Below are 27,691 nucleotides of genomic sequence, written 5' to 3' on the forward strand. Positions count from 1 at the left end.
CTCTCTTTGTAAGAGCCCCACAGTCTCCAGATTTACCATGAAGGTCCTCCTATGCAGAGTAAAGAACATTCAAGCCAGACCATGTGGTTGACACATTACATGAACATATTGAACCCAGTGTAAATCCTGCTTTCACTTAGTGTATACGAACAATAGAGCCACATTTTTTTTCAGGAGCGTTTCATCTCCATAACATTAAATTCGACGCAGACGCTGCAGAGAAACTTTGATGTGTTTTCCTCCCATATTCTGAAAATACGATAAAAAGGGAACACCCATTTTTAAAATGCCATCATGAGGTTTAATAATCGATGACACATCCTGTAAAACGGGTTAATTTATTGGCTCTAAACTCTAAACCGCCTCACTGAGTGTACTGTATGTATCTTAAGTCACGCAGGGTCTCAACACCAGCTGTGAGTGTGTGTACGTCCTGTCTTTGCAGATGAGCATGCTGCATAAAGGAGACAGAGTGTGGAGCAGATGAAAACATGTACGTCCACAGAGATCAGAGGAGGAACTCCCAGCCCAAAACCTTCCATGAGAGCTCAGAGCTCACTCTGCTTCCTCCCAGACCAAGATCCTCTGGACACACAGGGCTTTCCTCCAGATCTGAGCTGCTGGGTCTGCAAGGTGACGACACGATATCTGTTAGATGACAATGGATATGCATCTCAGATATATTCTATTGTCTCGTGCATTCATATATTCAGGAGCCTGGTTTATTATTCAGTCAGGTGTTTATGTGTCCAGATATTTTGGTGTGTTTCGTGTTAGATCAGGTGAAATTATTGTGATTGCATCAGCTTTTAAACGCTGTATGGCGTCTCTTACAGTAAAGTTATTGGTCCAAGAGATGAGCAGGTTCTAATGGCCCTTTTCCACTACACAGTTCCAGCTCTACTCGACTCGGCTCTACTCAGTTTGGGTTCCTTTTCCACCAGCCAGAGTACCGACTCACGGTGGGCGGGGTCGTCATAACACAGCTGAGCAAAACTGCGTTCACGTCATTTTGAATTTGACACAAACACAACAATCACAAACAATGGAGGACATGGTGTACTTGCTGCTTGGTCTGTGGCTTTTTGTCACAGGCCGAGCGTGAGAGGAAAGCAAAAGAGTACTGATGTCGTTTTTTAAAAATGGCGGGTTTGATTCCAGTGTTGGGCGTCGCCCTCGTGACTCTTCGGTGACAACATTCTCTGACCAGTCAGTGGCTGGCAGTCCGTCGACGTCACCTTTTAGTATCGGCTCAGTTTGCTTAGAACCAGAGCAGAGCAGGTACGAAAAACTGGTATCTGACACGAGGTACTGCGCCCGTGGAAACGCAACACAAACCGAGTAGAGTCAAGTCAAGTCGAGTAGAGCAGGGCTAAGACGGGCCGGTGGAAAAGGGCCACAACAGTCTACAGCAGGGGTTCCCAAAGTGTGGGTTGGGACCTCCTGGGGGGTTCCGAGACACAAATGGGGGGTCGTGAGATGTCTTTCAGAATGTTTTTTCACTAGCAAAGACCACGCCACACAAGGATCTAAGTTTGAACATGTAATGATTTATTGTGCGTCGTATAGCCCAGCAGATGGAGACTCAGGATGGGGGTTACGTCTCAGCGCTATCCTAGCTGGAGCTGATCTTGATCCCAGGCAGTACCTGGAATTAGACAAGGGCACAAAAGAGCAAAGACAAGTTGATTAGTAAGGGATAAGAAAAAGGGCAATTGAAGCGGGAGGGTGGGTTGAAGAGTAGCAGACGAAAGGTTGAGTAGGCTGGCTATGTTTCAGGAGGCTTGTCAGGTGGTTGAGGGTCTGGTTTAGGCGTGGTCCTGCTCCCTAAATTAAGTTAACACCTTAACTTAATTTGCTTCAAAAATATGTATCATTATTATCTATTTTTGTTTATTTTTTACCTTGTTTTCTTATGTCTATCTTCCTTTTTGTTTGTACTGTACATTATTATTATTTCTATATTATTATTATTATTATTATTATTATTATTATTATTATTATTATTATTATTTATTTTTTTATTGTTATTATTATTATTATTATTATTATTATTATTATTATTATTATTATTTTAAATATATATATTTTTTCTTCTCTTTGTTGATTTTGTGTTACTTATATATATAACTTGTTAACTTGTGGTGAACAAAGAAATCCTGAAAAAATGCAATAAAAAAGTTGAACAACAAAAGTTATGTAAAAATAGTAAAATTTATCCATTTATAGTAAAAAATATCAACAAAAATAGAAGCTAAAATTGAAATAAAACCTTGAAAATAGAAAATGGAATGAGTTTTCTGCCTTTCTTTTTGTCAGATGACTCCTTAGTTTAGGGTTAGTGAACAGGTAATTATCAAAAGCATCAGTAGCAGCAGGTTGATTCATGACGGCACAGGAAACACAGACACATGCTCATATAGGTAGGGTCATTTTCTGCAGACCAGCTACATGAAGCCACATTAAATCACTTTGAGGGACAGTGGGGGTCGCGAGTCTTTGGCACCTATATTCTGGGAGTCGCAAGCTGAAAAGTTTGGGAACCCCTGGTCTACAGCACTTTACACAGAAACAATACACTACTTATATTTTAATTAGAAGACATAAAAAATGTCATCTGATCCTGATGCTCTCCCCAGTGATGAATCCTCTCTTCTTGGCTGTACAGAGTCGTATTTGATCCAAGCATTGTGAACCAGCACCACTCTCTCACTTTGAGAGATAGTAGCATGAATGCTTTTGGAGACATATGCAGCTTCTATATTCCCCCAGGATTAACCAAGCTGTTCAACTAGGGGTGGAAATAATACTGAAACACTCAACTCAAGTAAACGTACTGTTACTTTAAAGACATTTACGCAAAAATGTCATTGTTTCATTTTGTACCGTGTCATCTATTTTCCCCCTCAGTTTCCCATCATCTCATCTTCAGCTCCTTTGTTCTTAGTCTTCTGAAATGTTTAGTCATCTCATTTTGTGTTTACACGTGTCATGATATGATTTATGTAGCGTCTTTTTCTTTCTTTTAATTTCATGTTGTTTTGTTTTGCAGTCTGATCTTTTGTTTGTCATCATAGTATTTCCCGGCTCTCTTACTAGGATTTTCTGGATGTGTTAGATGCTTTATTCTGATTGGTCAAAACCCCTTAATGAGAAGACACTCCAGCTGTAGACCTCCCTAGAGACGCCCCTCCACAGTCATGGATGGAAACACACGCAAAAAGTTTCAAAATAAAATCATGTTGAACTTCCGGTTTGACATTTCAGTCAACATTTTCCTCTAATTCCGTAAAAAGTATGCAAGATATTGGAAAATAAAACCGGGTGTTCACTTCTTGTTTAAGGTGGCGTGTCCACTACCGCCGTTTTTTGCACTGGGATTGCCATGACCTCAGCTTCAGAGCGCTTATCACCAGTGTTTACTGTTACTAGGTAATGAAAGTGGAAAAACAGTCACTTCCACGTCCCATTAGGTCTGTTTTAAAATGCTCTGCATGCTTCATACATTTTTTTATTTTTTTATTTTATTTAATCTTTATTTAACCAGGTGAGTTAATTGAGAACCAATTCTCATTTGCAGTAACGACCTGGGCGAGAAGGCAACACAGGTGGCATGACAATAAATAAAAGACAAAACAAAAAACAGAGAGGACATACAGACAGACCTAGAAACAGAACAGTACAATACAAACATATGACAGCAGTGAGCAACTTAAAAGCAATTTAAAAGCAAGTGCAGTGATGTTGAGTTATGGGGTGTATTAGGTTTTTGAAAGTGGCGAGTGGAATGAGAGAGGTCAGCTTTAGGGATTGTTGCAGGTGATTCCAGTCATTTGCAGCGGAAAACTGGAAGGAGGTGCGACCAAAGGAGGTCTGGGTTTTGGGTGGGATGAGTTTGATAAGGCTACTTGAGCGCAGGCTCCGGTTTGTGCTGTGAAGTTTGATTAGTGACTGTAGATATAACAGGGTTTTACCAGTGAGGGATTTGTAAATGAATAGAAACCAGTGTGTTTGTCTGCAAGAGTGGAGTGAAGGCCAGTTCAGTTGAGAGTACAGGTGACAGTGGTGAGTGGTGAATGTGGCTCCAGTGACAAAACGAATAGCAGTGTGGTAAATGACATCCAGTTTGTGAAGGAGGGTGTTGGAAGCAGACCTGTAGACTATGTCACTGTAATCAAGAATTGGGAGGACTGTCATCTGAACCAGAAGCCGTTTAGCAGAGTTCGTGAAGGAGGATTTGTTGCGATAGAGAAAACCAATACGGGATTTGACCTTAGTGAGTAGTGTGTTGATGTGTGCTTCAAAAGAGAGTTTGCAGTCAAGCCAGATCCCTAGGTATTTGTAACTGTCAACAAACTCAATCTCCGACCCATCCAGGGAGGAGATTTTGAGGGGGCTGTTGGGCAATGGTATGTTTTTGTTAAAAACCATACATTTAGTTTTATTGGAATTTAAAACCAAATGGAGCCTCATGAGAGCGTGTTGGACACATGCTTTCATTAAACAGCATTTTAACATGAAACTGTAAAAACTATTGATAGAAATCGTGTCAGCAGCATCAGCAGCAGCTCTAAACCAGGAAATGATACCTCGACAAAACTAGTGTGAGAACTTCTCTCCTTCGCACAGACCTCCGCCATTGTGTTGACAAAGATGATGTCAGAAGTCTCGTCCCTTCTTGATTCTGATTGGTCGGTAATCAAGAAGTGACATTGATGAGCGCTGCAGTGTTTCAAAAGTTGAAATGTTTTCAACTGAGAGTGCTGCAACTAAAATCAGCTGACGCAGAGAGCGTTTTTGCGCTGAGAGTGCCGAGCACTGAAACGCTGAATCACATAGAGTTTGAATAGAAAACCGGTGCTGCCAGTGCCAAAAAACGCCTGCAGTGGACACGCCCACTAACCTCTGAGTCATTTACATAGATCACTCAACATGATTTCTCATTTACGCTTGAAACTGATTCATAAAGTAAGAATGGAAAGTGATCTCTATTGAGTGTGAAATGCACGTGAAGGAAAACAAAGCTCATTGAGTCTGCAGCTGGAACCCAAGGCTCTCTTCTTTAAATGCATTGCTACTGAAATATCCCTTTTTAATATTTTAGAACATTGCTCTTTACTCTTATTTTATTCTTTATTCTTTGGTTCTTTATTAAGGAACTTTATTATGACCCTGTCCAGCCTTAAACATTATGAGGGACCCATCAGATATGAGACACACTGTGGGTTTAAATTTAGGACACAGTGAGCATTGGGACAGGTTACACCATTTGTTGCAAGTTCAGGCTTTTAGCTGCATGAAATGATGGAATGATGAAATGACAAACTATATGCAGCTAACGCTAACATCTGTGTGGCGTCGCTAATGCTAAAGTTTCTATAACTACTTTAAAACAAAAAATACACAATACTGGGGTCACATTCAGTAGTTTGATTAAAGTCTAAAACAATTGTAACCAGGTTCATTTCATCCTCACATGTTCATATTGTTAGCATCCACACTGCTGCTTTGGTAAGAGTATATCTTGAGTTTTACAAAATCGAATTGATCCTTTGTTATCGTCCTGTCACAGTGCGGGGGTTCTGCTGTCCCCTCCAGCAGAGGCCCAGCAGCGGGAGGACGACACACAGGGTGAGCCGAGGGGGAGGAGGGGGGAGCCTGACACTGCTGAACAGTCTGACAGGGAGGCTGGAGAGCGGAGAAAAAACAGAGACCAGGTCCATGACTGGGAGCATACCAGAGGCGGCCTCAGGAGGTGGAGAATCCAGCATGTGTCCTCGCAGAGATTCAGTCAGTGAAACAGCAGGTGAGTTAATCTGACTTTGGATCATATCTCTGTATCCTCAGTGCTGAGTGAACTTCTTCCCCCACACAAGCATGTGGGTCTAGACTGTACTCTATGTTCTATTATTAATAAAGACCAAACATCAAGACCAGATCAGATCCAGTTCCATCTTCCAGACAGGACTCAGTCTGATCTCATCTTAATCCACCATGAGCAGAGCACTTTGCAGCATTTAGCAAGTTACAGTGGCAAGGACAAACTTCCTTTAACAGGCAGAAACCTCCAGCAGGACCAGACTCATGTTAGCCACAAATCTGCTGAGACCTACTGTGTTGGAGAGAGGGATAGAGGGAGATGAAGAGAGAGAGAGATGATAGTGGGGAGACGGATAGTAGTAGTTGTAGCAGCTGGAGTCTGGCACGTCAACAGCAGCAGAGATCCAGAGGAACCTACGAGACAAGGGAGCTCAGGGACTCCAGAAAGGACTAAGAAAAGAGAGGGAGACCAGAAGGATGAAAAAGAGGAGAATACATGATGAAAGAATGACAGAAGGAAAGGACGGGATAAGAGGAGAAGGAGACATAAAGGATGAATAAACATGGAAAGAACAATGAAAGAAAGAAAGAAAGAAAGGAAGGAAGGAAGGAAGGAAGGAAGAATGAAAAAAGAAATAAGGAATGAAAGGAAAAAGGATGAAAGAAAGAAAGAATGGAATAAAGTGAAGAAGGAATAAAAGAGTGAAAGAAAGAAGGAAAGTAAGAAGGAATAAAAAAGAAAATAGAGAAAGAAGTAAAGAAAGCAACAAAGAAAAGAAAGGACAGAATGAGAGGAAAGAAGAAAAGAAAGGATGAAAGGAATCTACAGCAGAGATCCAGAGGAACCTACGAGACAAGGGAGCTCAGGGACTCCAGAAAGGTCTATGGTTAGTAACTTTAATGGGACAGGGAGAGTTAAAGTAAGAGACAGGCAGAGAGGGGAGAGAGAGGGAAAGACAGGATCCCAGTGTGTCAGTCTAAGCCTATAGCAGCATAACTAAGAGCTGGTTCAAGCCTGATCCAGCTCTAACTATAAGCTTTATCAAAACTAAATATTTTTAAACTTCCTCTCTGACATTTTGTCCAACCACAGCTGGTTTTTGTTTGTTTTTTGGAGTGAAACATATTTACACAGGAAGGTAAAACACATTACTTTGTCTATTATTTACAGGTGTTGAAGGACACCCTGGTTCATGATCTATTCTTACTTCAATAAACCCCTCATTTAAAAAATAAACATAATGTTTTCACTTAAAAAAGGATAAAAACTAGTGCTTGTGACTGTATAAATGTCCACTCTAGTGATAGATCAGTGGTAATGTGTCTCTTTTGAAACATGATTCACCTTTCTTGCAACCAGTGGAGCCGCCTCCTGCTGGACACAACAAAGAATGCATCATCGTCTTTAGTGTTTGAGATCAGGAGGAAAATGTTTCTTCTGTACAGATAATTATGGTCTGTTCATAAATGGTGTAAACCTCATGTCTCATAAAGAATAGCTACAGTGCAGAATCCTATGTTTAGTATAATTTAACCCAGAGACAAAGATCCCTCTGCGCACAGTGTGGTCTGTAAAATATCCTCATTGACACTGATTTCCTCTGGAGGGAGGGTTACTGAAGAAGAACTGAAGTAGTTCTTTAGAAGAGGAGCCTTGTAGCAGATATTATCTGTAGAGCCTGCAAGAAAAGGCATGACTGAACTGTAGGAAGAATAAACTTTGACTTTGAATGGGTATTTTTGCTTTTATTAGACGGGACAATCAAAGAGAGACAGGAAACATGGCCGTCAGTTGACCTCTGCAGCACTGTAACCTCACTTCATGGGGTGCAGCCTAAATCGCTATAGGCCAACCGACACACCTTCTTCCTGTGTCTTGTAAAGCCAGAAGGGTTGGGCACTTTGTCTGCATGACCCTTTACTTCACTTTGGAGAAAGCAGGAGCTTCCTCCTCTTCTTTTGTGCAGCCTAAGTTGTCCCACATGTAGATCATGTCGACCTTATGATCCATCCTCACGGCTCTTCTCGTCTCCACACTCTGGACCAAGCTCTTGTTTGAGAAGACGAGCTGATGGAAAGTTTGTTGTCTTCTGTAGGCTGAAACTCACGCTCTAATACTGTCCTAAACTTCTCACTCAAATTTAAAGCAGCAGAAGAGGAAGTTGATTATAGGTGCATTTCGACGAAGAGTTCCGGGGTCTTTTAGCCCCCTGAACTAAAAGGTTCCTGGGCCCCCATTGTTGTCTGCGTTTCGACCGCGGGCTGAAGTCCCGGGTAGATTGTGCAAATCAGGCCAGTGACGTATGGAGGAAATAAAAAGTAAATGCACTACACCACCAGACCAGTAGAGGGCAGTAAAACAAAGAGGAATGCCATTCATCACAGATGACACCATAGAAGCAGACGGACAGGCAGGTATCACAACAGTTAGCCTGTTAGCATGAAGAGACTCAGCTGGTGCTGTTTTAGATGGTGCTATATTTCATCACAGATGGATTCACTGAATCAACACGTGAGAGGAGATAAGCGCGAGTAGCAAAGACGTTTCAACACGGCTTTAAAATCCTTTTGAACTCAAAAAGCCGTGGCAGAGATCGGCCGGTGTTTTGGTTTAAATAGCGACCCTGTTAACTGGAGACTTTCAGCCGGATGCATCCCTCATAAACGTCTTCAGACGATCATTAAATATCTGATGAGGATATTTTGAAATCTTAATAAAAACTAAACTAGTTTGCATTCCCAGGAACTCCCTCTGTGTTTCAACAGCTGTGTAAACTCCACAAACACTGACACGTTCAGCTGAAGGTCTCCAGTTTACAGGGTCACTTTTAAAACCGGAACACCGGGAGAGACGCATTCACGGTGGGCTGAGAGAAGACTACTGTTACAAGCTGCTAAATCAAGAGAATCACAGCTTCTTCTTTTGAAAAGTACACACACATACAAAAAAGATAGAACAAATAAAGACTAATGAAAGAAAGAGAAATCAAGTGAATCACAGATGTGTGTGATGTTATTGTGGACGGCGGGCGGAATCAAAACACTGCGGTTAATCTACCAATCAGACACGTTCCCCGAAAGCCCCGGGACCTTTGAAAAGTACTACCCCCCTAGCAGGGGCTTTTCAGGGGGGAGATTATCTACCCCTGGACTAAATTTAGACCCTGGGTCCACCGGTTGAAACGCACCTCATGTGTACTTTCTGAAACTAACATTTGGATCAGACTCTAAGTGAAGATGTTATTTTACTCAGCGTCCTCTCAGGGCGTCCGTAGCTCTCTCACAGACCGGCAGTTTAAAACCAATCAATGACACAGCTGTAATCAGTACAACCAAAGCCAGATTTGATTCTGGATTAAGAGAAACAACAATGTCATCTCTATTGTCTCACTGTATCTGGAACTAATGTGCCCTCTTTCCTTTCATAATGGGGACTAAAGCTGCTGTTTACGCACTCTGCTCACCACTTTAAAGGCAGCACACAAACATTACAACTTCCATCTGCCTGCAGATCTCCATAATCAGATCCAGACAGCTTGAATTCTTATTCTTATTCTTCTGGCTTGGAGCAGGAACAGCTGGGCATGTTTTCTGATGCCTCCAAAAAAAAAACAATCCAATTTATCGCCAATTGACATGAAAGTTTCTGTGTTTTGCATTCCTTCTGTTTCATTTGGATTGAGGGCAGTGTGTGTTTCTGCTACAGTTTGGGGATTTGCCTTTTGGATATCCTCCTGAGATAAGCAGACGCAGTTGTTCACTTATAATCCGTCTTTTCTTTCTTGGCGTGCTGGAAATGACATCTGCATCATGAATGTGAGTGAGCTGTATCTCTGACCATAGCTCAAACTCTCTCTCACAGAAACACCCACAACCCCCTGCATGGAGAGGCCGGGTCTACACGCACAGCCCGGCGCCGCCACGAAGATGTCAGAGCTCCATTTGTATCTGCCTTCATCACTCAGTGATGATGAGGAGCAGGACGTGGAGACAGCAGAGATGAGGTATGAGCTGTCAGAGGTGGAGAGTCATATGAGAGCAGACATCTGCAGCGTTTTCAGGAACTGCCTGTTGAAAATGTCTGTCATGTCACATCTGGGGTTTTCACCCTTCTTTCCAAAAAGTGGAACGCTGCTCCAAGCTCGGTCTCAGAGGTGATGTCAGAAAGAGGGTGGGGGGACAGAAATAATTTTCCCAAGCAATTAGAAGAACTGCAGAGCATGTAGAAGCATGCCCACTGGGTCTATATCAGATCTGTTTTATCCATGGAGTCATTCTGTGCGAGCCAAAGAGGATGAGGTTACAGAGTATCCTCAGAAGACGGGTTCTGCAAAACCTCAATGTAGAGTGGGACGGCAAAACAGGGACTTTACGGAGAGGGAGAGTTACCTCTTCATTTAATACAGCAGCCCTGAGCGCTCAGAGGACTGCAGAATAAGAAAACACGAGGAAACAGCTTCATTAACTTGACAACACATGCACGGTTTGTAGAAAACAAGATGCACAAAAAGACACCACAATACAAGCAAAGACTCCTGAAGCAGGCAACACAACACCAGCCAATAACAGCAAGCAGACAAACACTGAAAACAACAACAAACACCACGCCACAATGATAACAACATGACCACAAGTCAACAAGATACAGCAAAACAGACAACACAGCCACACAACCACATCTAAACACAAAAACACAACACAGAAAATACAGAACACACAATCACAATTAAGAACTACAACTGAGGGAGATGTGACATCTACCCAGAGGAAAATAAACTTAGAGAGGAGATCTCAAAAGTGTTTCATTTCTGTCTCCTAGACAACAATGAGATCTGTTTGAAAGCAAAATGAGACTATAGCTTATGTCTCCTGTTTCTCATTCTTGCCTCCAGACAAAAGTTGCAAACAGTCTCAGCTTAGTCTCCCTTTCAGTTCAAAAGGAGATCTCATCAAAATCTGTAATGATTCTCAGGTATTTCTCAAGTGTTGTGACTCCTTTTGAGTTTTTAGTGATGTGATTTCTCAAACGTAACTCTAAACATTCGTGGATCATCCTTATTATGGAGTCCATGTAAAGAGCAGTGATGACATCGTACTGCTTCAAGCAACTCTCAACAACGGAGTCCAGCATGTCCGTAACAGCTGGAGTCCAGAACATCCACAGCAGGAGGACGTCTACGGCAGCTCAGAGGAACCTGAGACAAGGGAGCTCAGGGACTCCAGAAAGGTCTATGGTTAGTAACTTTAATGGGACAGGCAGAATTAAAGTAAGTGATGAGGGGGTTAGGGTGAAGGGGGTGAGATAGGATCCCAGTGCGCCAGTTCCCCCAGCAGTCTAAGCCTATAGCAGCATAACTAAGAGCTGGTCCAAGCCTGATCTAGCTCTAACTATAAGCGTTTATCAAAAAGAAAAGTTTGAAGCCTACTCTTAAAAGTAGAGAGGGTGTCTGCCTCCCGGTTTATAAGGTGGTCCACGAGGGACGTATCTGATCTGCAAACATCCTTTCTTCATTTGGAAGATGAGGCTGCAAATTCAGAAATGATCAAATTCGTCTTCTCATGCAAAAGTTAAAAATAAAGCAACAATGGAAATGTGCTTCAAATGAAAACAAATGCTATAAAAAGCCAAAACAACTGCATCAAAAGCAAACAAGCCACATATACATAAACAATGCAATCCAGAAACACATGAAGAATGCTGCAAATCCAGAACCACAGCAATGTGGACTTGACTTTCACTGCATGTCTCTGTGTTTCTTGAAGGACTTCAGCAGAAGACACAAATCCTCTGGTGTTTCCCAAACCTCCACACACCCATCAGGATGAGACCCACACAGGACCCACACTCCACCCAACACCTCCTGAAACCATCACAGAGGAGGACCCTGAGCACAGCTGAGGCGTGAAGGGTCAAAGACAGCAGAGCTTCCAGCAGATAACAGATCGAGCTAACCTGACCCCAAGGAACCTTCACATGTTCATCAGGACAGAAAGCAGTGATGGGAAACCAGAGCTCTGCTGATAAGGTCTGCAGCTGGAGGCCCCACACATGACAAGAAAACACAGACTTTGGGGAACATAAGAGCATGTGTGTGTGTGTGTGTGTGTGTGTGTGTGTGTGTGTGTGTGCGTGCGTGCGTGCGTGCGTGCGTGCGTGCGTGCGTGCGTGCGTGCGTGCGTGCGTGCGTGCGTGTGTGTGTGCTGCTGGGCAAGATGACGTGCTAGAGAGATACAGAATGGACGTTCCTTTAATTGGCACAGGTGTTTTAAAATTAAAAATCACAAGAGGCAGTCACAAACAAAGACCAAAGACTTGTCTGAAGAGATGGATTGATCTGAAAACAAGACAAGACAAAAATCTGGATATATATGTATCTGGTTATCAAAATAACACATGCCAGTTTTCCTGTAATAACAAGCTAAGTTCTCTAGAGGTTTTTTTCTTCCTGTCTCAGGATAATAAAGCTAGTTTTCTTTTGATAGCATGAGAAAAGAAGTCTTTTTTAACTTGAGATAATCAGATAAATTCACTTATTATCACCTAAAACCAGCTTCTATACACTGAGGAAATGGAAAACTATGTGAAGGTCTCAAGAAAACAACTGGGATAACTCGTTTTTACAGGAAAATAGAGTGAATGAAATGTGTGGAGTCAAGTCCTCTTAATGATCCTTCGAGACAAGGGAGCTCAGGGACTCCAGAAAGGTCTATGGTTAGGAACTTTAATGGGACAGGAAGAGTTAAAGTAAGTGATGGGGGGTAAAGAGGTGAGACAGGATCCCAGTGTGTCAGTTCCCCCGGCAGTCTGACGGCCAAATTCCACAAGATCTGTGTCCGATCTGTCTCAGATCCGTCACAGCACCAGATCTGATAGGTTTCTATTCTAGTCAATGTGTTAACTTCCACTGGATCCGCTCCATTACATTCCAGCTCTGGCAGGTCGGAGTCCTCCGGATCAGATACACAGGACTTCTATTTTTGCCAGATGCCAGAGCACGACGCATCAATCTCAACAGAGCAGATGGAGCGGGACAGGAAGTCAGGTTTCACCAAAACAAAATGAAAACATCCGGTTAATTTTCAGAATAAAACACTCTGTGTTATCACCAGATCGTATTTCACTTAACTACAACAACAAACCATCATGATGAGTGGAGCCAGGCCTGGAGTCAACAGGTCAGAGGTTTTCAGAGGACCAGAAAGACAACATGGATGAGGAGAGGAGGAGGAGAATCCTTGATTCAGTGATTACCGTGGGAAAACCTCGGTCACATGACTCCAGCTGTCCGGCGGTCCTGCTCCGTGCTGCGTTCTGAAAACACAACCGGTGGGTGTTGACGGGCAAGACAGCACGGAGCCGGACCGCAGCGGATCGAAGACGGATCTGGTGAAAGTCCTGTGTAAGCCTAACAGCATAACTAAGAGCTGTTCCAAGCCTGATCCAGCTCTAACTATAAGCTTTATCAAAAAGGAAAGTTTGAACCTACTCTTAAAAGTAGAGAGGGTGTCTGCCTCCCGGACCCTGACTGGTAGATGATTCCAAAGGAGAGGGGCCGGGGCGAGAAGGGTCTACCTCCCATACTACTTTTAGAGACTTTAGGTACGATGAGCAGGCCTGCATGTTGGGATTGTAGTGTCCTAGAGGGTTAATCATGAATCTATGTACATGTCTTGTGTGTTATGGCTCTTGATTTCATCATTTAAATAAGAAAAAGGCTTGATTCACCTTCAAGTTCACTAAAAAGTGTCTCCTTAATTTGCTTGCACATGCACACTTTTTTTTAAATTTGACATTAAAAACCTTTTAAACACATTTCAATTGAATCTTGTTGCCCTAAAAAAACTGTAAGACTTTTGTATCCAGTGATAAACAGACTTACTTAACAGGATATGTAGTAATATTTATATTTTGAGCACAATCGGGACATTATTGAGAGCTTACTTTGGAAAAAAGAAAATCATCTGAGCTGTTTTCTTCTGTGAAGAAAAAACAAAAAAAAACACAAACTTGAATGAAGTAAACTGTAACACCAAAAACATGAAGCTGGAAAAAGGGTGGATCACACAAACTTTAAAACACCCCATGACTCAGTTCCTCATGTGATCCTGTTTTTTTAAATGTCGTTGGTTTCAATTGACGTATTGTTTTTGTTGTCATGCAATCTTTTTCATTCCTCATTCTTAAACTACGTCTCCTGATCAGAAACTAAAAGGAAAAAAAAGTCTAATCAAAAAGATATTTACAAGATGTTCACAACTTCTTTCAAACTTTGTATAATGTGTACTAAACACCTTTAAGAGTCAGAATAAACTTAAAGCTGGGGTTGGTAATCAGATTTAGATACACTTTTTGTCATACTGGTTAAAATGATCTTTATGTCCTGATGGTAATCAATACATGATGTGTTCCTAAAAAAGAGTGAAAAAAAAACTGCTATCTACAGCCAGAGTAAACCTGGGAAAACACTAACCCAGGGGTGTCCAAAGTACGGCCCGGGGGCCAATTGTGGCCCCAGGTCCATTTATTTATGGCCCCAAGCTTCCATCTTAAATTGTGTTATTTATAGCAAAGAAATTAATCAGTTTCTTTCTACAAACAAAACTAAAGTCAATCCAGAAACGTCTCAAAAAGCTTCATATGGACTACCTGTCTAAAGCCAAAGCACTGGGAATTCTGCAAGACGGCAATAAAGAAGAAACACAAGAACTCTTGAAGCTGACAAGTTTTCAAATTAATGTTTTCATCATGATGTGAAAATGTTCTTGATGAACACTAAAACTTCAGAAGACACAAAAGAGGACACAAGACAAGATCAAAATTATGAAATTGTGCAGAAAAGGCAAAATTTGGTGCATCAAAAATGTTCAGAACTCAAGAAAATAATTATTTTGTTCTTAAAATGTTGCCTGCTTGTCAGAAAGGTCTAAAAAACCAAATAAAAAAGAAGTGTGATGAAATCTAGATCATGATCCTGCCATAGGAAAATAATGATACAATATTTTTCCCACATTGCGGGACCCTAATGAAAAACATTTTCCTCCAGAAGAAGATAAAGTTTGCTCATGTGTACATGGCTTGTGGAGAACTGAGGACTACCTAGTTACTGATTTATTGAGACAAAATTTAAAATGATTGTTATTAAATGAATATTTCATATATAACTTTTGGGATTCCTAAGTCTCAGTAGGAGCCACTGGCCCTGAGGTATTCTGACAACATCATATGTGGCCCTCTTTGAAAAAAGTTTGGACACCCCTGCACTAACCAATCACCGTTTTTTGGCTCCTCAAATTTTAAACCAATCAAATCCCATCCTGCCGTTCTGCCCTCCTCCTGCGCGTACATTTCCCCGGCGTGCACTCCTCCAAGTCCCCGTCTCCTGCCTCTACTTCCCCTGACTCTATTTACTGCCCCTCTCGCTCGTCCTCGGGCCTGTCCCCTCTGACCTGATGAGGTGCTTTGCTCAGGACTGTAGTCCGGATCAGAGTCTAAAAAGCTCTCACCAACAAGCAGAATAATTAATGACGTTCAGTAAGTCCTACAGAAAATGTATATGTACTGTAGCGTCCGTCTGGACGCTGTAGTGATGACGAGCCGATTGGTGAACACGTTGATCTTTAATAACCGTCACTGTCGGCCGTGATCACGCCAACCAACAAAATAACAATCAATGTTTGAATGAATGAAGAACTCTTCCTCTTGTCTCTCCTCTCTCCCACTCGCACACTCTACACCTCTCCTGATGCCTTCACTGACTGTCAACAGTGTAGGAATTAAGAACATCTACACTGAACAGGTTTAACAAACAGTAGAGCTGTTACAGTATTATATATGTGTTATAACTTTTCTCCTGATATCGTGTCACCAGTACAACTGGATAATGCTAGCATGATAGCTGTGAGTACTAACAGCAGCCATGTTTGTTTGTGTTTTTAACTTTCACTATGATAATGTTTTGGTGAGGACTGGTTTTGAATCAGTCACGATCATATGGTCATGAATCAGCGGCGCTCGTGCATGTGAGCGGGGGGCGTTGTTTTGGAGGAGCTCCGAGGGAGGAGGGGAGGGGTTAGACGGAGTCCTGAGGAAATGCTACATTCAAATTCATGCTGGTTTTCCGAGACTACCAACCCTAGCTTTAATAAACAGATGCATGGACTTTAAAACAAGCAAACAAAGTCACTGGATGCTAACTTATGAAGTTAAAATGCTTCACAGAGTCCGAGCCCGTCACTTTGAGCCGACTGTGAAACAATAACACCGTCCTGACTCCAGGCCCGCTGTGGGACACCACACCTTCAGGTCAATACATTTGACACGCTGAGACTTCCTGTCATGTTCCAGAGCGTTACAGCATGCTTATCCTTCACTGTGTGACATGTCTGCATAGTGTCCTCCTCTGGCCGGCCTTCTCTCGGTGCAGAGGTAGCAGATCATACACCACACGCTGTGCTCCGGAGAGATCTGAACGCCACTGCTGCTCCGGAAAGGCCTCAGAGCGCAGGAGCCTGAGGACACAAGGAGATGAGAGAGGAGAGAGGAAAGCTGGATTCAAACATGTGCAGAAATAACCCAAACCTTCACAAAGTTTCAGAGCGAGCTGCATACAAACTAAATTTCACCAAGAATGTTTCCTGCCTGCACCAAAGTAAAGTTTCCACATAAAGTCAGGGTGATGAGAGAACGCAGAAGGGAATACTCAGGAAAATTCATCTTGTGACCAGCGTGAGCTAGAAGCGACATAACAGGATGAATCAGAACATCTGAAGAGGAATAAGGAGAATCCCTGTCACGACAAGAACAGTGAAGACGTCCCAATGTCCGTCGGTTTACACGTAACATTGATATAAATGCAGAACTGTCATTATAGTGTCCATACAACCCAACAGAAAAATAAAACAATCCCTTTAATGTCTGAAACAGCTGTCACATGATCAACGTCTCACGAGGTAGCTGACAGAACGCTTCAGTACACATCAGTCCATATTGTTCAGCTTAACAGTGTCTTAGTTTTGACTCTAGACGTCTCTCCCCCTTTTGTTTGACATGCTGCTCTTCAACAGTTTTGTATGAGTTAACATATTCATAAGTTATGTGTGACGTCACACTCTTATGTCACCGCCCCCTGGAGGGCAAAAAAGGCTTCTTACTGCTAAGGGCTACGGGAAAATGAGCGGATTCTGCTGCCAACTACGAGTTGAAACACTTTTTAAAAGTGCCTTGAGGCGCTGGTGGCCTAGTGGTCTATCGCCCCACATACAGAGGCTTTAGTCCTCGTCGCAAAGTCACCTGTTTGACTCCCAGCAGCAACCATTTGCTGTATGTCTTCCCCCACTCTGTACTCCCCACATTTCCTGTCTATCTACAGCTATCCTATCAATAAAGGCAAAAAAGCCCAAAAAATAACTTAAAAATAATTATAAAAATGCCTGACAGCTGACGAGGAGTCAAATCCTTCTGCTTCTTAAGAATCCCATCTAGGAAAGAAAACTCTGAAGGGAGGAGATGTGGATTCATTCTATCAGACGCTCTTCTGTCCCTGCTGAGGGAATAAAACAAGGATCAGAGTCCACTCGTCTCTGAGCTTTGAACATTTCATTAGCAGTATCCATGCATCCATCTTCCTCCGCTTATCCGGGTCCGGGTCGCGGGGGCAGCAGCCTCAGCAGGGAAGCCCAGACACTCCTCTCCCCGGCCACTTCCACCAGCTCTTCTGGGAGGATACCGAGGCGCTCCCAGGCCAGCTGAGAGACATAGTCTCTCCAGCGTGTCCTGGGCCTTCCCCGTGGCCTCCTCCCAGTCGGACATGCCCGAAACACCTCCCCAGGGAGACGCCCGGGAGGCATCCTAACCAGATGCCCGAACCACCTCATCTGGCTCCTCTCGATCCGGAGGAGCAGCGGCTCTACTTTGAGCCTCTCCCGGATGTCCGAGCTCCTGACCCTATCTCTAAGGCTGAGCCCAGCCACCCTGCGAAGAAAGCTCATTTCGGCCACTTGTATTCACGATCTCGTTCTTTCGGTCACTACCCACAGCTCGTGACCATAGGTGAGGGTCGGAACGTAGATTGACTGGTAAATTGAGAGCTTTGCCTTCTGGCTCAGCTCTCTCTTCACCACGACAGACCGGTACAGCGCCTGCATCACTGCTGACGCCGCCCGGATCCGTCTGTCAATCTCCCGCTCCCTTTTCCCCTCACTCGTCATTAACAGTAAGTTGAAGTAAACACAGAGTATTTTAATTCATGTATGTGAAGTCCATGTCCTTCTGACAGGAGCGTGCCTATGTCCCCACATTTCCTTTTTCATAAATTTGTATCAGATTTTATCCCCCTTTCTTTCAATTTGGTAGCCAATTACACCCAACCTATTATCCAGTAGCAATGGACTACAGATGGAATCTAGCTTTTCGCTAAATCTGGTGCATCCATCTCTTTGTTTATTGCAAACATTTAATGTAAGTGCACATTGTCCTTTTTAATAAACAAACTAAACTAAGTAGCACAGAGACCTCGAATTGACTAGCTTCCAGTCTGATCAGTCGAACGAAGCGCAGCAACTGGACGCAAACCGTAGTTTGCAGTGTGGATAGGGCTTAAACTGAAGGGAAATGTAGGAGCACAAGACCTAATTTTGAAAATGTTCCAGAAATGTGGAAACATAGGGATGAGCCCGTTCTGACATGGTTCTGACATGGTCGCTGTGCGCGGTCCGATGCAAACAACTCCAGCGCTAACTTGTTGACACCACTAGCTAACCAGCTAACGCTAGCTTAGTAATAACGTCTCTGTTTTCACAGCCGGACTCTTTGATCCTGACAGTCTGGTGATAAAGTGTTCTGAGGTAAGGGGAGGAGAAGGTTTATATTTAGTGTTGAGGCTTCACAGTGAACGATTTACCACTTCTGCACGAATGATATCAGTCACCTTAGCTCTGATGAGGACGAGTTTCTGACCCTACACCTCAAACGTGGCAGTGTGAAGGGAAGGATTCTTTTTAGATTAATAAACATCACCAACGTGAAGTTCTGGTGAGGACTGAAGAGATGGACAATTAACAAGCTGCAGCTCCACAGAGCGTTCAATGGAAGACACCTTTTTACTCTTTATGACCTCCAGGCTTCACACTGGTCACGAGACTGAAAACTATAAATACATGCTTACTTACTTACTCACCTTTTTACCCTGGTTGTCAATGAGCTTAAGAAGCTTTACTTCAATCCACTACAGTATAATTATCTGACATGTTGGTGAAGTTACACCTATGTCAGCACAGTTGCATTCTGGGAGAAAGACTATCAGGTGCAGTAAACACACAAACAGCTGATGATCGTTCAGTAAAGCTTCAGTAAAGACAATGCAACAGTCTGGCTCTGTGTCTTGACATCATATTGTAATATTGTTTGAATGTGATTCAATGCATTACCAAGGATGAAGTATGCAGCAGCACTGAGGGAGAGGATGATGAGGAAGATGGTGCCCACACCCAGATCTCCCATGGCACAGGCGTTCGGACACGCACAGGGACTCTCCACCCAGATCTGCAGGGGCTCCTCTGCGCTCAGACTCAGGTCCTGGATGTAAGAAGCAGACTGGTTGGGGTTGCAGTGGTAATGCACCACTGTGAGCGGCTGCTGCTCGTGAGCTGACACAGGAGAAGAGGATATCATCACATAACACAGAGAAATGAGCAGTGAGTGGATAAACGTGATATTTAATGTATAACTCACCAAAGTATGAGACAGAGAGCGTCCTCAGGGAGTCGTTGTAGTGGAACTCGTTACCTTGATGTCGTCCATAGCTGTAATATCGGCTGATGAATCTGTTCAGCTTGTGATACCTGTTCATAAAGTCATCAAAGCTTCAGGTTTAGTTTTCTAATCATTTTTAAGATGGCTGAAGCACACAGAGCAGAATCTTTTAAGAGTTAATAATAAGAAGGATTGAATCTCTGAAAACAAAGGCAGCTTTATAAAGACCCAGAGCTGAAGTCAATCAAACACAGTCAGGTGGGGAGACTTCAGGTTGCACTGTAAAGAAAGGAGGTGCTGGAAAGGGCTCCCAGCCTGCTTTCAAATATTTTAATGTTGAACTAAATTTCTTCCTCAGACTTTCAAATTAAACAAACCAATGACACTCATGCTGCAATGCCCGTCCAAAAAAAAAGTCTCCACCTGGATTTAACAAAGAAGGTAGGTAAGTGGCTTCCATTGGATAATTACAAACGTTCTTCAGATCAGTGTGTTCATTTAGTCGTGGTGATGATGGCTATGACTGAGAAGGATGATGATTCTCTACCTGAGCACCACGACCATATTTTAAACCCACATTTGAGGTTGTTGAAATAAAGAATGATTGTTTGTATTGTTGTAAATCTCTGATCTGTTTACCACACAAACTTCATCACAGCCTCCAAAACATCAGCATCTAACCTGAGAAAGCATGTGGAGGTCTGGAGCTAACACACTGCTTTGATTCCAGATGAACATTGTAAACTTGTCTGTGCTTGTAGTAACTTAGTTTAGATTTCATGGTAGACTCTTTAGAGATGAAATCATGTTTTCTAGATAAACAGAACGGAGCAGAATGAACACCCATGCATTCTTGACTGACCTCATGCTTTGTGAAAATACGTTTAGAGATATTTTTAAAAGTATTTTGAATTCTTCAGTATTTTTAAAAGCAAGTACTCCAGGACTTTAACTCAAGTCAGAATCTGACTGAACAACTTTCACTTGTATTGGAGTAAAGTTAGATCAGGAGGATCTATACTCTGACTTCAGTAATGAAGATGTCTAGATCTAGTCATTACCAAAGGTTTTGATATTTTAAAAGTCACTGTGCTTGATGTTTGTTTATCAGATCATCCCTGTATAATTTATCTATAACTCTAAAAGTTGTAGCTGGATCAACAGTTATTGAAAAAAATATACATTCATGACAACACCACAACTGTTTTCATGGAAGCCATGAAATTTGAGACCACCTAAATTTGAAGTCATGTTGATGATCTACTAAAGTCATGCACCTCTAAAAGTGCAGAAGTAATTGATCATCAGAAGTCATCACTCCTGTTCAACTTAAACAGAAGAACAACAAGCAAAAGGCACCATGGAGAAACACTCCTTCTGTACAGGTCCAGAGAAGAGAGTGCCGGAGTGATATACACTGTAGTGATATAATGTGAATTTGAGTCTTGTCCACTTTACCTGACAATGAGACATGCAGCGACGTTGTTGCATTCGGCCCCTGTCATCTCCTCCGGCTGTGAGAAGGGTTGGCAGGGACTGAAGGACAGGAGGAGCTCTACACCAGGCTCCAGGTTCTCTGCGGACACAGGCCTCAGACGCCCCAGGAAACCGTCTGCATCTCCCATCGCTTTCAGGTTAATCACCCCGCTGCCATCCTTCATGATGCATTTACAGTTGTTGACTCTGAAGCAGCCTGACTTCTTAGCCGAGTGCGGAGGAGAGGAGAGAGTTAAAATGAACGGATAAAAACAAACTGAGAGAGTGAGGAGGACGGTCTGAAGACTCATGGTGACAGTGTGCTCAGCTGCAGGGGAAAGAGACGAGTGGTGTGTGGGGAGGTAACTACAGAGCAGCTGACAGCCTGGTGATGGTAGGAAAGTAATTAGAATAAAGGTGATTGTCATGCCGGGCATTCCTGAGGCCCACCGTGCTCAGATCAACATCTTTCCTAATGCAGCAAAACACAGACGTGCAACCTCAGCAGCCTGCAGCACAGAGGGACTGTGGATCCTCCAGACTAACCAGGATCATATCTGAAGAACTAGTGCTCTTTATGAAGGACTTTATTTACAATGTCAGCTCCATTATGATGGAATACAGACTACAGACAGAGACAGTTGTTTTTAGCTGCTGGCCAAAGATGAAGCCAAAGCAGAGATTATAACATAAAACCTAACTGTATGTAAACTTAGGACAAAGTTTTTCCAAATTAATTCAGTTCTTTCAACAAAGCATGATTCTAATTTCGCTTATCAAGGTTCCATTTAGAGTCAAACACTCCTTAACCCTATAACGCCAAGCGTATAATATTTGATACATCAGTTTTTGAGACCTCTACATCATCAGTGTGATATATTTTATCTGAAAAAAACTGAGTGCATGGATAATCCACCAGGTGTGAGTAATTCATGCCCCAGAAGGATGTCCCTTCAGACATCAAAAATGTCAGCTGTGGATCAGAGACCCACTGGAGGTTTTTCAGGGATATTTTTGACAATTTTGAAAAAGTTTGGATGAAAAAAACTTTAAAATTGTTCCTGAAACTTCAAGAGGAATAGTTACTGGATTGATGCAATGTAAAAGTAATTAATATTTCATTACTTCATTTATAGTCAAACCGTGTTGAAAGTTTCTGTATCAAAATGAATACAGCAGGTACATAAGGACATTTATTTGGAGATCTGTCAATCATAATTTTATTACATTTCATACATTATACATTCCATAAAGCAACATAAAGTCTTTTTATTATTTAAGAACATGTTTAAATGACATAATCAGGTATATTTAGAGGAGAAATTAAGATATTTATTAACGTATATTGTATTTTTATATATGCAACCTGCTGTATCATGATGATTGATGACTGGTTGAATGTTGCCATGGCTCCCTAGTAAATAATTATCTTTTGCTCATTAATTTCCACTAAAAACTGATCAATTCAGAGAAAAAATATACAGTAAATTAGTTTTTTTTTTGTTGTGTAGCAGATACAGAATAGATATGACATTGTCATGCAATATAGAAAGAAATACAATCTAGGTTTGAAATTACTTTGGGGTAAATTTGAAGGAAACTCAAAGTTTAATAAGTTAAAAATGTCGTTTGTTTAAAAAAATAAGAAACTTTGAGCAATACATTTGCACCAAATGCCTGATAAATCAAATATGATAGAAAATAAAACTCATATATGAAACTTGCTATTTAATTTATTTATTTTTTATTTGTCAGAAGTTCTAATAAACACTTTTTCAAATCATTAGAATTTTCTGACAATTATTTGATGGTTCAGGGTTTACCAGGTTGAAGCAGGTTTATGTTTGAGGGTGTGGGTACCTGGAATTGAAAAGTCCCTAATGAGGCTTTGCTTCCTCCAGTGTTTGGTTGAACCAAGGATACCCTGAGGAGGATGCTGTGCGGAGGCTGTTTCTCATAAGCCAAAATGATCATCCAATCATATCAAAGTTGGTGTATTCCAGCTGTATTCCAGTCTACATTTTGCTGATGTCAACAGTTCCAGTGACCTCTCTCTATTCTTCATCTCTGTGTTTAAGCCAGTATGATCATTTATGGCTCTAACATCCGGTTACAGCAAAGATTATGTTTTAAGGTCACGTCCCCCGCAGCTGCCATATCTGTCCCTTATGTCCCTTGTTGAGCATTGTAGTGCGCAGCTGTCTTGTGGCGTGGAGAGCAAAAGCAAAACTTGACTCGGTCCTGTCTTTAGCCATTGGTATATTTATTGAGGCCAAAAGGTTTCATCATGAAACACTGGCATAGTAACGGAACTGCAGGTGCCGTGCCGTGCATGCTCTCCTCTTCATCAACACAACAGGGTGCATGGGACGTGATGATGTCACATCTGGACACGCACTATGTAACCTTAAAGGTGACATATTATGCTCTTTTTTTCATCAAAATATATTGGTCTAAGAGGTCCCCAAAACATGTCTTTAGTGTTTATTGCTCAAAGAAACACTTATAAATCAGATTTTGGTCTGCCTGTAAACCCCTCTTTTTCAGCCCTGCTCAGAACAGGCTGTTTTCTGTGTCTGTGCCTTTAAATGAGAATAAGCTCTCTGACCACGCCCCCTCAGGAAGTGGATGTGGCCTCGGCTCTCCAGCACGTTGATCTAATGTTTACATGTTGGCTGAATATACACGGCTGCTCACAGACCCGCGTTACTTCAACCCTCTGAATCTGATCCAGAATCTGATCCTGACAGAGAGGCGCCTGCAGCAGGACCTTTCTGAACCATTGGTCACAGATTTAGTGTTTCTTGTTGTTTTATTTGTCAGTATGTCGACGTGTGTCTTGGTGCACAGCTACGAACATGTAGCTATGTGGCTATGCTAACTAGCGCTAGCACTTTTCCATGAAAAATAAAAATCATCCACTAGATCTTCAAATCTGCAGACGTGGGGAGTAAAACCGACCTTTGTGTTTATTAAGACAGCCTACAACTAGCATGCCTCCCTCCTGAGCTCCTTGTTAGCACACGTGTGCAGGGAATGAAAAACAGAGGAGGGGTTGAGTTGTATTTTATACAGTCTATGGGCTGAACAAGCTCCGAGCTCTGACTTCAGTTACAGACCGGATGGCGTTGTGACGTATGAAAAACACTGAAAACTGAAACGGCTGGTTTCAGCACACATTTACAGAAAGGTGGAGAAATCAGAACAGGGGCAGAATGGATTCTTTTCATTTTCGGGGGGTTTGTAGACATGCCAGGGAAACATATTTCAGGTAGAGAACCATTAAAAAGTCCATTTTGCATGATATGTCACCTTTAAACAGAACATTGCAGTTCACTGAGCAAGGGCGCCATCTAGTGACAATATTTAACAGGCACTCCAGATTAAATAAGGAACAATAATATAGAACCCATGTAGTCCGTGATTAAACCTTCAGAAGCATTTTGATGCCTCAAAGCTACCTTGAAAATGTTCACATCAAAAATGATCTGAAGTCCCTGTATAAAAACCTGAACACATACTCATGAATCAGAAAAAAAAACATTTGTTGTGTGTCAGAGAACATGGCCTTATCACACTTACTGATGATGTCAGCAAGAGAGGGAAAAACAGCCTAATTGTGATAAAGTGAGACATTTAATGACTTACAATTCCCCCTCTCTCTCTTTCTGGTATTTGAAAGCCTCCCTTGTGTACTGGTTCCTACATCCACCCAATCTGTGGCATAATCCCAATCTGGACCAAAACCCATCATCCAGATCAACTTTAGATAGACCTGTATTATTCTGGGATTGGCTCGTTGCTCACTCAACTGTGGACTCTGGAGGTAATCAGACAATCACATATTATATTCATCCTAAAATGAGTCTCTTGATGTTGAGGATGAGTGATGTTGATGAAGACTTAATGTTAGAGCTCCCTCTGCTGGGCTCAGCTGTGCACACACAAGCGGTCAATATCAATTTAACTGGAATCAGCTTACTACCACGAGATGATACACACGAGAAAAACCTGGAATGGATGAAGGAACAGGAACAGGCGTGTAACTTTGTTATTGGTCATGTAGCTCTGAGGTGAGATGCTGCTGTGTGATACTGGAGTTAATTACTCAGAGCATTAAAGGATGAAAATGTTGCTGCAGAAGGAGCTGGATACTTTCCTTCATGTGAAGCAATTTTGGATTTCTTTGTTTTGTAATCAAGCTTGTGATTTTGTCAGTCTTTGACAGTTTCCACAGTAACTGCAGCCGCCTCAGATCAAGAAAACAGAGAGATGAATAAAGAGGTGAATAAAGATACATAGAAACTAATCTGAGCTCTGTTCAGTTTTATCAATGTGTTACTTATTCAATATTAAATCAGTCCACACTGAGCTGCAAGGATATATTTTATTCATGTTTTTGTGATTATTGATAGAGACACCATGGATCAAACAAAGACCATACAACTGAAGATCCCTCTGAGTTATGTTTTGAGTAAATGGAATCAGTTTTAAAGCATTGATTGTTACTTAACATGAAAAACATAAAATAAAACATCATGTAGCCTCGTCAGAAGAGCACTTTAAACCATATTCATGATTTTCTATTTACTTTAAATTAGGGTACATTTTCTAAGGATGTCATGTGTCTGACCTCCAAATATGTTTTTGTACTTAATTACATCAAATACACATAAAATACATTATCTCTTTTGAGGAGTTTTCCTTTCTGAGCTGTTTACAGTTTTTATCTTTATATAATAACAAAAAAAGAGAAGAAGTCAACATAGATTAAATAGAAGGACCATTATTCTAATCAAAACAGAACAGAAAATAAAAAATGGCACAGCATTACCATTTTTTTACAGACTAAGGAGCCAGCTTGAACAACAGATCCCTGTACCGACTGTTTTAACATAAACAGCTTATTATAGATGGAAAAAATACACTTAGATCAAAGATTCAACAAGTACAGAGTTGATGAGTCATTCATTATTAAAGGTAAGATTACTTCCAAACTAACATGAAGGAAAGCAACATGTTGTGCCTTTGAGTCAAACTCAAGCACACAGAAGTCTCTTCTTTTGAGAACAGAAAACAAAAGGATCAAAGATTTAATTCAAAAATAAACTGAGCTTTTTTTTTTAGAGCAGGTTGGAAAATTGTTTCAACTTTTAAAAAGTTTTGTCTTATTTACTTGATCTGGTATACTGCACAGAAATCCAAACAACTTAATTTACATGATTCTATAAACTCTGTTTTGTGCTCCTCCACAGTGATCACACTTTGATGAAGATGGTGTTGTGTTCTGCACTCTGCTGTATTTTCACCTCTCAGTTATCTGCTGACAGAGCTCTTAGAATCACTGTTGTTGGTCCCTGGTTTAAATAGATCAGTTGTTTATGTTGCCATGGTTTCAATTACAGTTTAGTCTGCTCCAAAATATAAAAGTATAAAACCTCTGATTTTTCAGATGTCTGCCCTCCAAACCAAATGAAGATAGAAAGCGAGCCTGTGACTCCACATAAATTACATCTTATAGAATTGTACACCCTGATGATGAGTCCACTTCCTTCATGAGCTCCTCCAACAGATCAGTTATTTCTGATTCATGAGTTTCTTTCAGTTTCTCCCTTACCTCCTTAGTTTGTTCTTTCTTCGTTTCTTTTTCGTGTTTTTTCAGTAAGTTGTTGACTTTTTGCATATTTTGTTTCTTCTTGGTGACACACTTCACTGTTTTACAGAGTGCAGCTCGGTGTGTCTTCTTCATTTCTTCAGTGTTGTGGGCTGAAAGCGCCTTCAAGAGGTCGTAGTTCACATCTTTGTCTTGCATTTGTTTCTCATAATTCACATCTTTGTCTCTCATTTGTTTCTCGTACTCTTCCTTCTGAGCTTTAAAGTCTTTTCTGTGTTTCTCTTTGAACTCATTGAACTCTTCAGCTTTTTTTCTGGCTTCCTCTTCATGTGTTTTCTTCAGATTCTCCATCTGTGTCTTATTCTTCTCCTCCATGGCTTTCTTCTCTTTTTCTTCTTGTTGCTTCCTGATTCGGTCCTCTTCTTCTCTTTTCTTTTTGTTGTTTTCTTTTTCTGTTTCATATTCCTCCTGCAGCTTTTTCAGTTTTGTTTGTTCCTCACATCGTATCTGTTCATTTTCTTTCAGTCGTTCCTCCCACCATTCTCTCTGTTTGTTCTTCCAGTCGTCTCTTTCTTTTTTCAGTTGCTCTCTGGCCAGTACCAGCATTCTTTCATCCTTTTCTTTTTCCTCTGACTCTAACTTTATCTGTCTCTCCAAAGATTGAAGTTTCTGTCCCCACTCCTGTTGTTGAAGTTCTTCCTGTTGTTTTCTCTTCCTGTCTTCTTCTTCTCTCATTTGCTTTTCTTTCCTTCTGTCCTCTTGTTCCTTCTTTACGTTTTCCTCCTTTTCTTTAAGTTCCTTTTCTCTCTGTTGTCTCTCCTTTTCAATTTCTTCTCTCTGTTGATTCTTTAGCTTCTTTTCTTCTTCCTGTCTTTTCTGATCCTCTTCCTTCCTTTTTTTTTCATACTTCTCTCTTTCCTGTTCAAACTCTTCTTGAAGTTTTTTGACTCTTGTTTGTTCCTCCTGTCGCCTCTGTTCCTCTTCTTGATTTCGTTTTTCCCACCACTCATTCTGTTGTTTCTCCCGCCTCT

General features: G+C 41.6%; 3 protein-coding genes across 3 annotated transcripts; 1 reads left to right on the top strand and 2 right to left on the bottom strand.

Moving 5' to 3' along the window:
- The first annotated feature begins 491 nt into the window (after positions 1–491).
- LOC117818634 lies at positions 492–11,931 on the top strand. Its single transcript, XM_034691586.1, has 4 exons — positions 492–633; positions 5,573–5,806; positions 9,683–9,824; positions 11,584–11,931. Exons 1-4 carry the CDS (start codon positions 492–494, stop codon positions 11,717–11,719), a joined length of 654 nt encoding a protein of 217 aa, XP_034547477.1. The 3' UTR covers positions 11,720–11,931.
- Positions 11,932–15,928: 3,997 nt separating this feature from the next.
- Positions 15,929–21,114, bottom strand: LOC117819464. The gene is made up of 4 exons (XM_034692855.1): positions 21,029–21,114; positions 19,550–19,659; positions 19,246–19,464; positions 15,929–16,329 (listed from the first exon to the last, which is right to left on the bottom strand). Exons 1-4 carry the CDS (start codon positions 21,073–21,075, stop codon positions 16,181–16,183), a joined length of 525 nt encoding a protein of 174 aa, XP_034548746.1. The 5' UTR covers positions 21,076–21,114; the 3' UTR covers positions 15,929–16,180.
- A 4,305-nt stretch (positions 21,115–25,419) lies between these two features.
- LOC117818415 (vicilin-like seed storage protein At2g18540) lies at positions 25,420–27,444 on the bottom strand. The gene has a single exon (XM_034691275.1). The coding sequence runs from the start codon at positions 27,393–27,395 to the stop codon at positions 26,562–26,564; it is 834 nt and encodes a 277-aa protein (XP_034547166.1). The 5' UTR covers positions 27,396–27,444; the 3' UTR covers positions 25,420–26,561.
- Positions 27,445–27,691: the final 247 nt, after the last annotated feature.

Source organism: Notolabrus celidotus, chromosome 9 (assembly GCF_009762535.1).
Source record: "Notolabrus celidotus isolate fNotCel1 chromosome 9, fNotCel1.pri, whole genome shotgun sequence".
Lineage (NCBI taxonomy): Eukaryota > Metazoa > Chordata > Actinopteri > Labriformes > Labridae > Notolabrus > Notolabrus celidotus.

Bases quoted from the DNA above. Each gene is read 5' to 3' on its own strand.
- LOC117818634 (XM_034691586.1), top strand. From the start codon at position 492: ATGTACGTCCACAGAGATCAGAGGAGGAACTCCCAGCCCAAAACCTTC. The intron at 634-5,572 runs GTGACGACACGA...GTCCTGTCACAG, and splicing joins TGAGCTGCTGGGTCTGCAAG to TGCGGGGGTTCTGCTGTCCC. The intron at 9,825-11,583 runs GTATGAGCTGTC...TGTTTCTTGAAG, and splicing joins GTGGAGACAGCAGAGATGAG to GACTTCAGCAGAAGACACAA.
- LOC117819464 (XM_034692855.1), bottom strand. From the start codon at position 21,075: ATGACAGGGGCCGAATGCAACAACGTCGCTGCATGTCTCATTGTCAG. The intron at 19,660-21,028 runs GTAAAGTGGACA...CTTTATGAACAG, and splicing joins GCTGCATGTCTCATTGTCAG to GTATCACAAGCTGAACAGAT. The intron at 16,330-19,245 runs GTAATGCATTGA...TTGTGTCCTCAG, and splicing joins TGCTGCATACTTCATCCTTG to GCTCCTGCGCTCTGAGGCCT.
- LOC117818415 (XM_034691275.1), bottom strand. From the start codon at position 27,395: ATGAGAGAAGAAGAAGACAGGAAGAGAAAACAACAGGAAGAACTTCAA.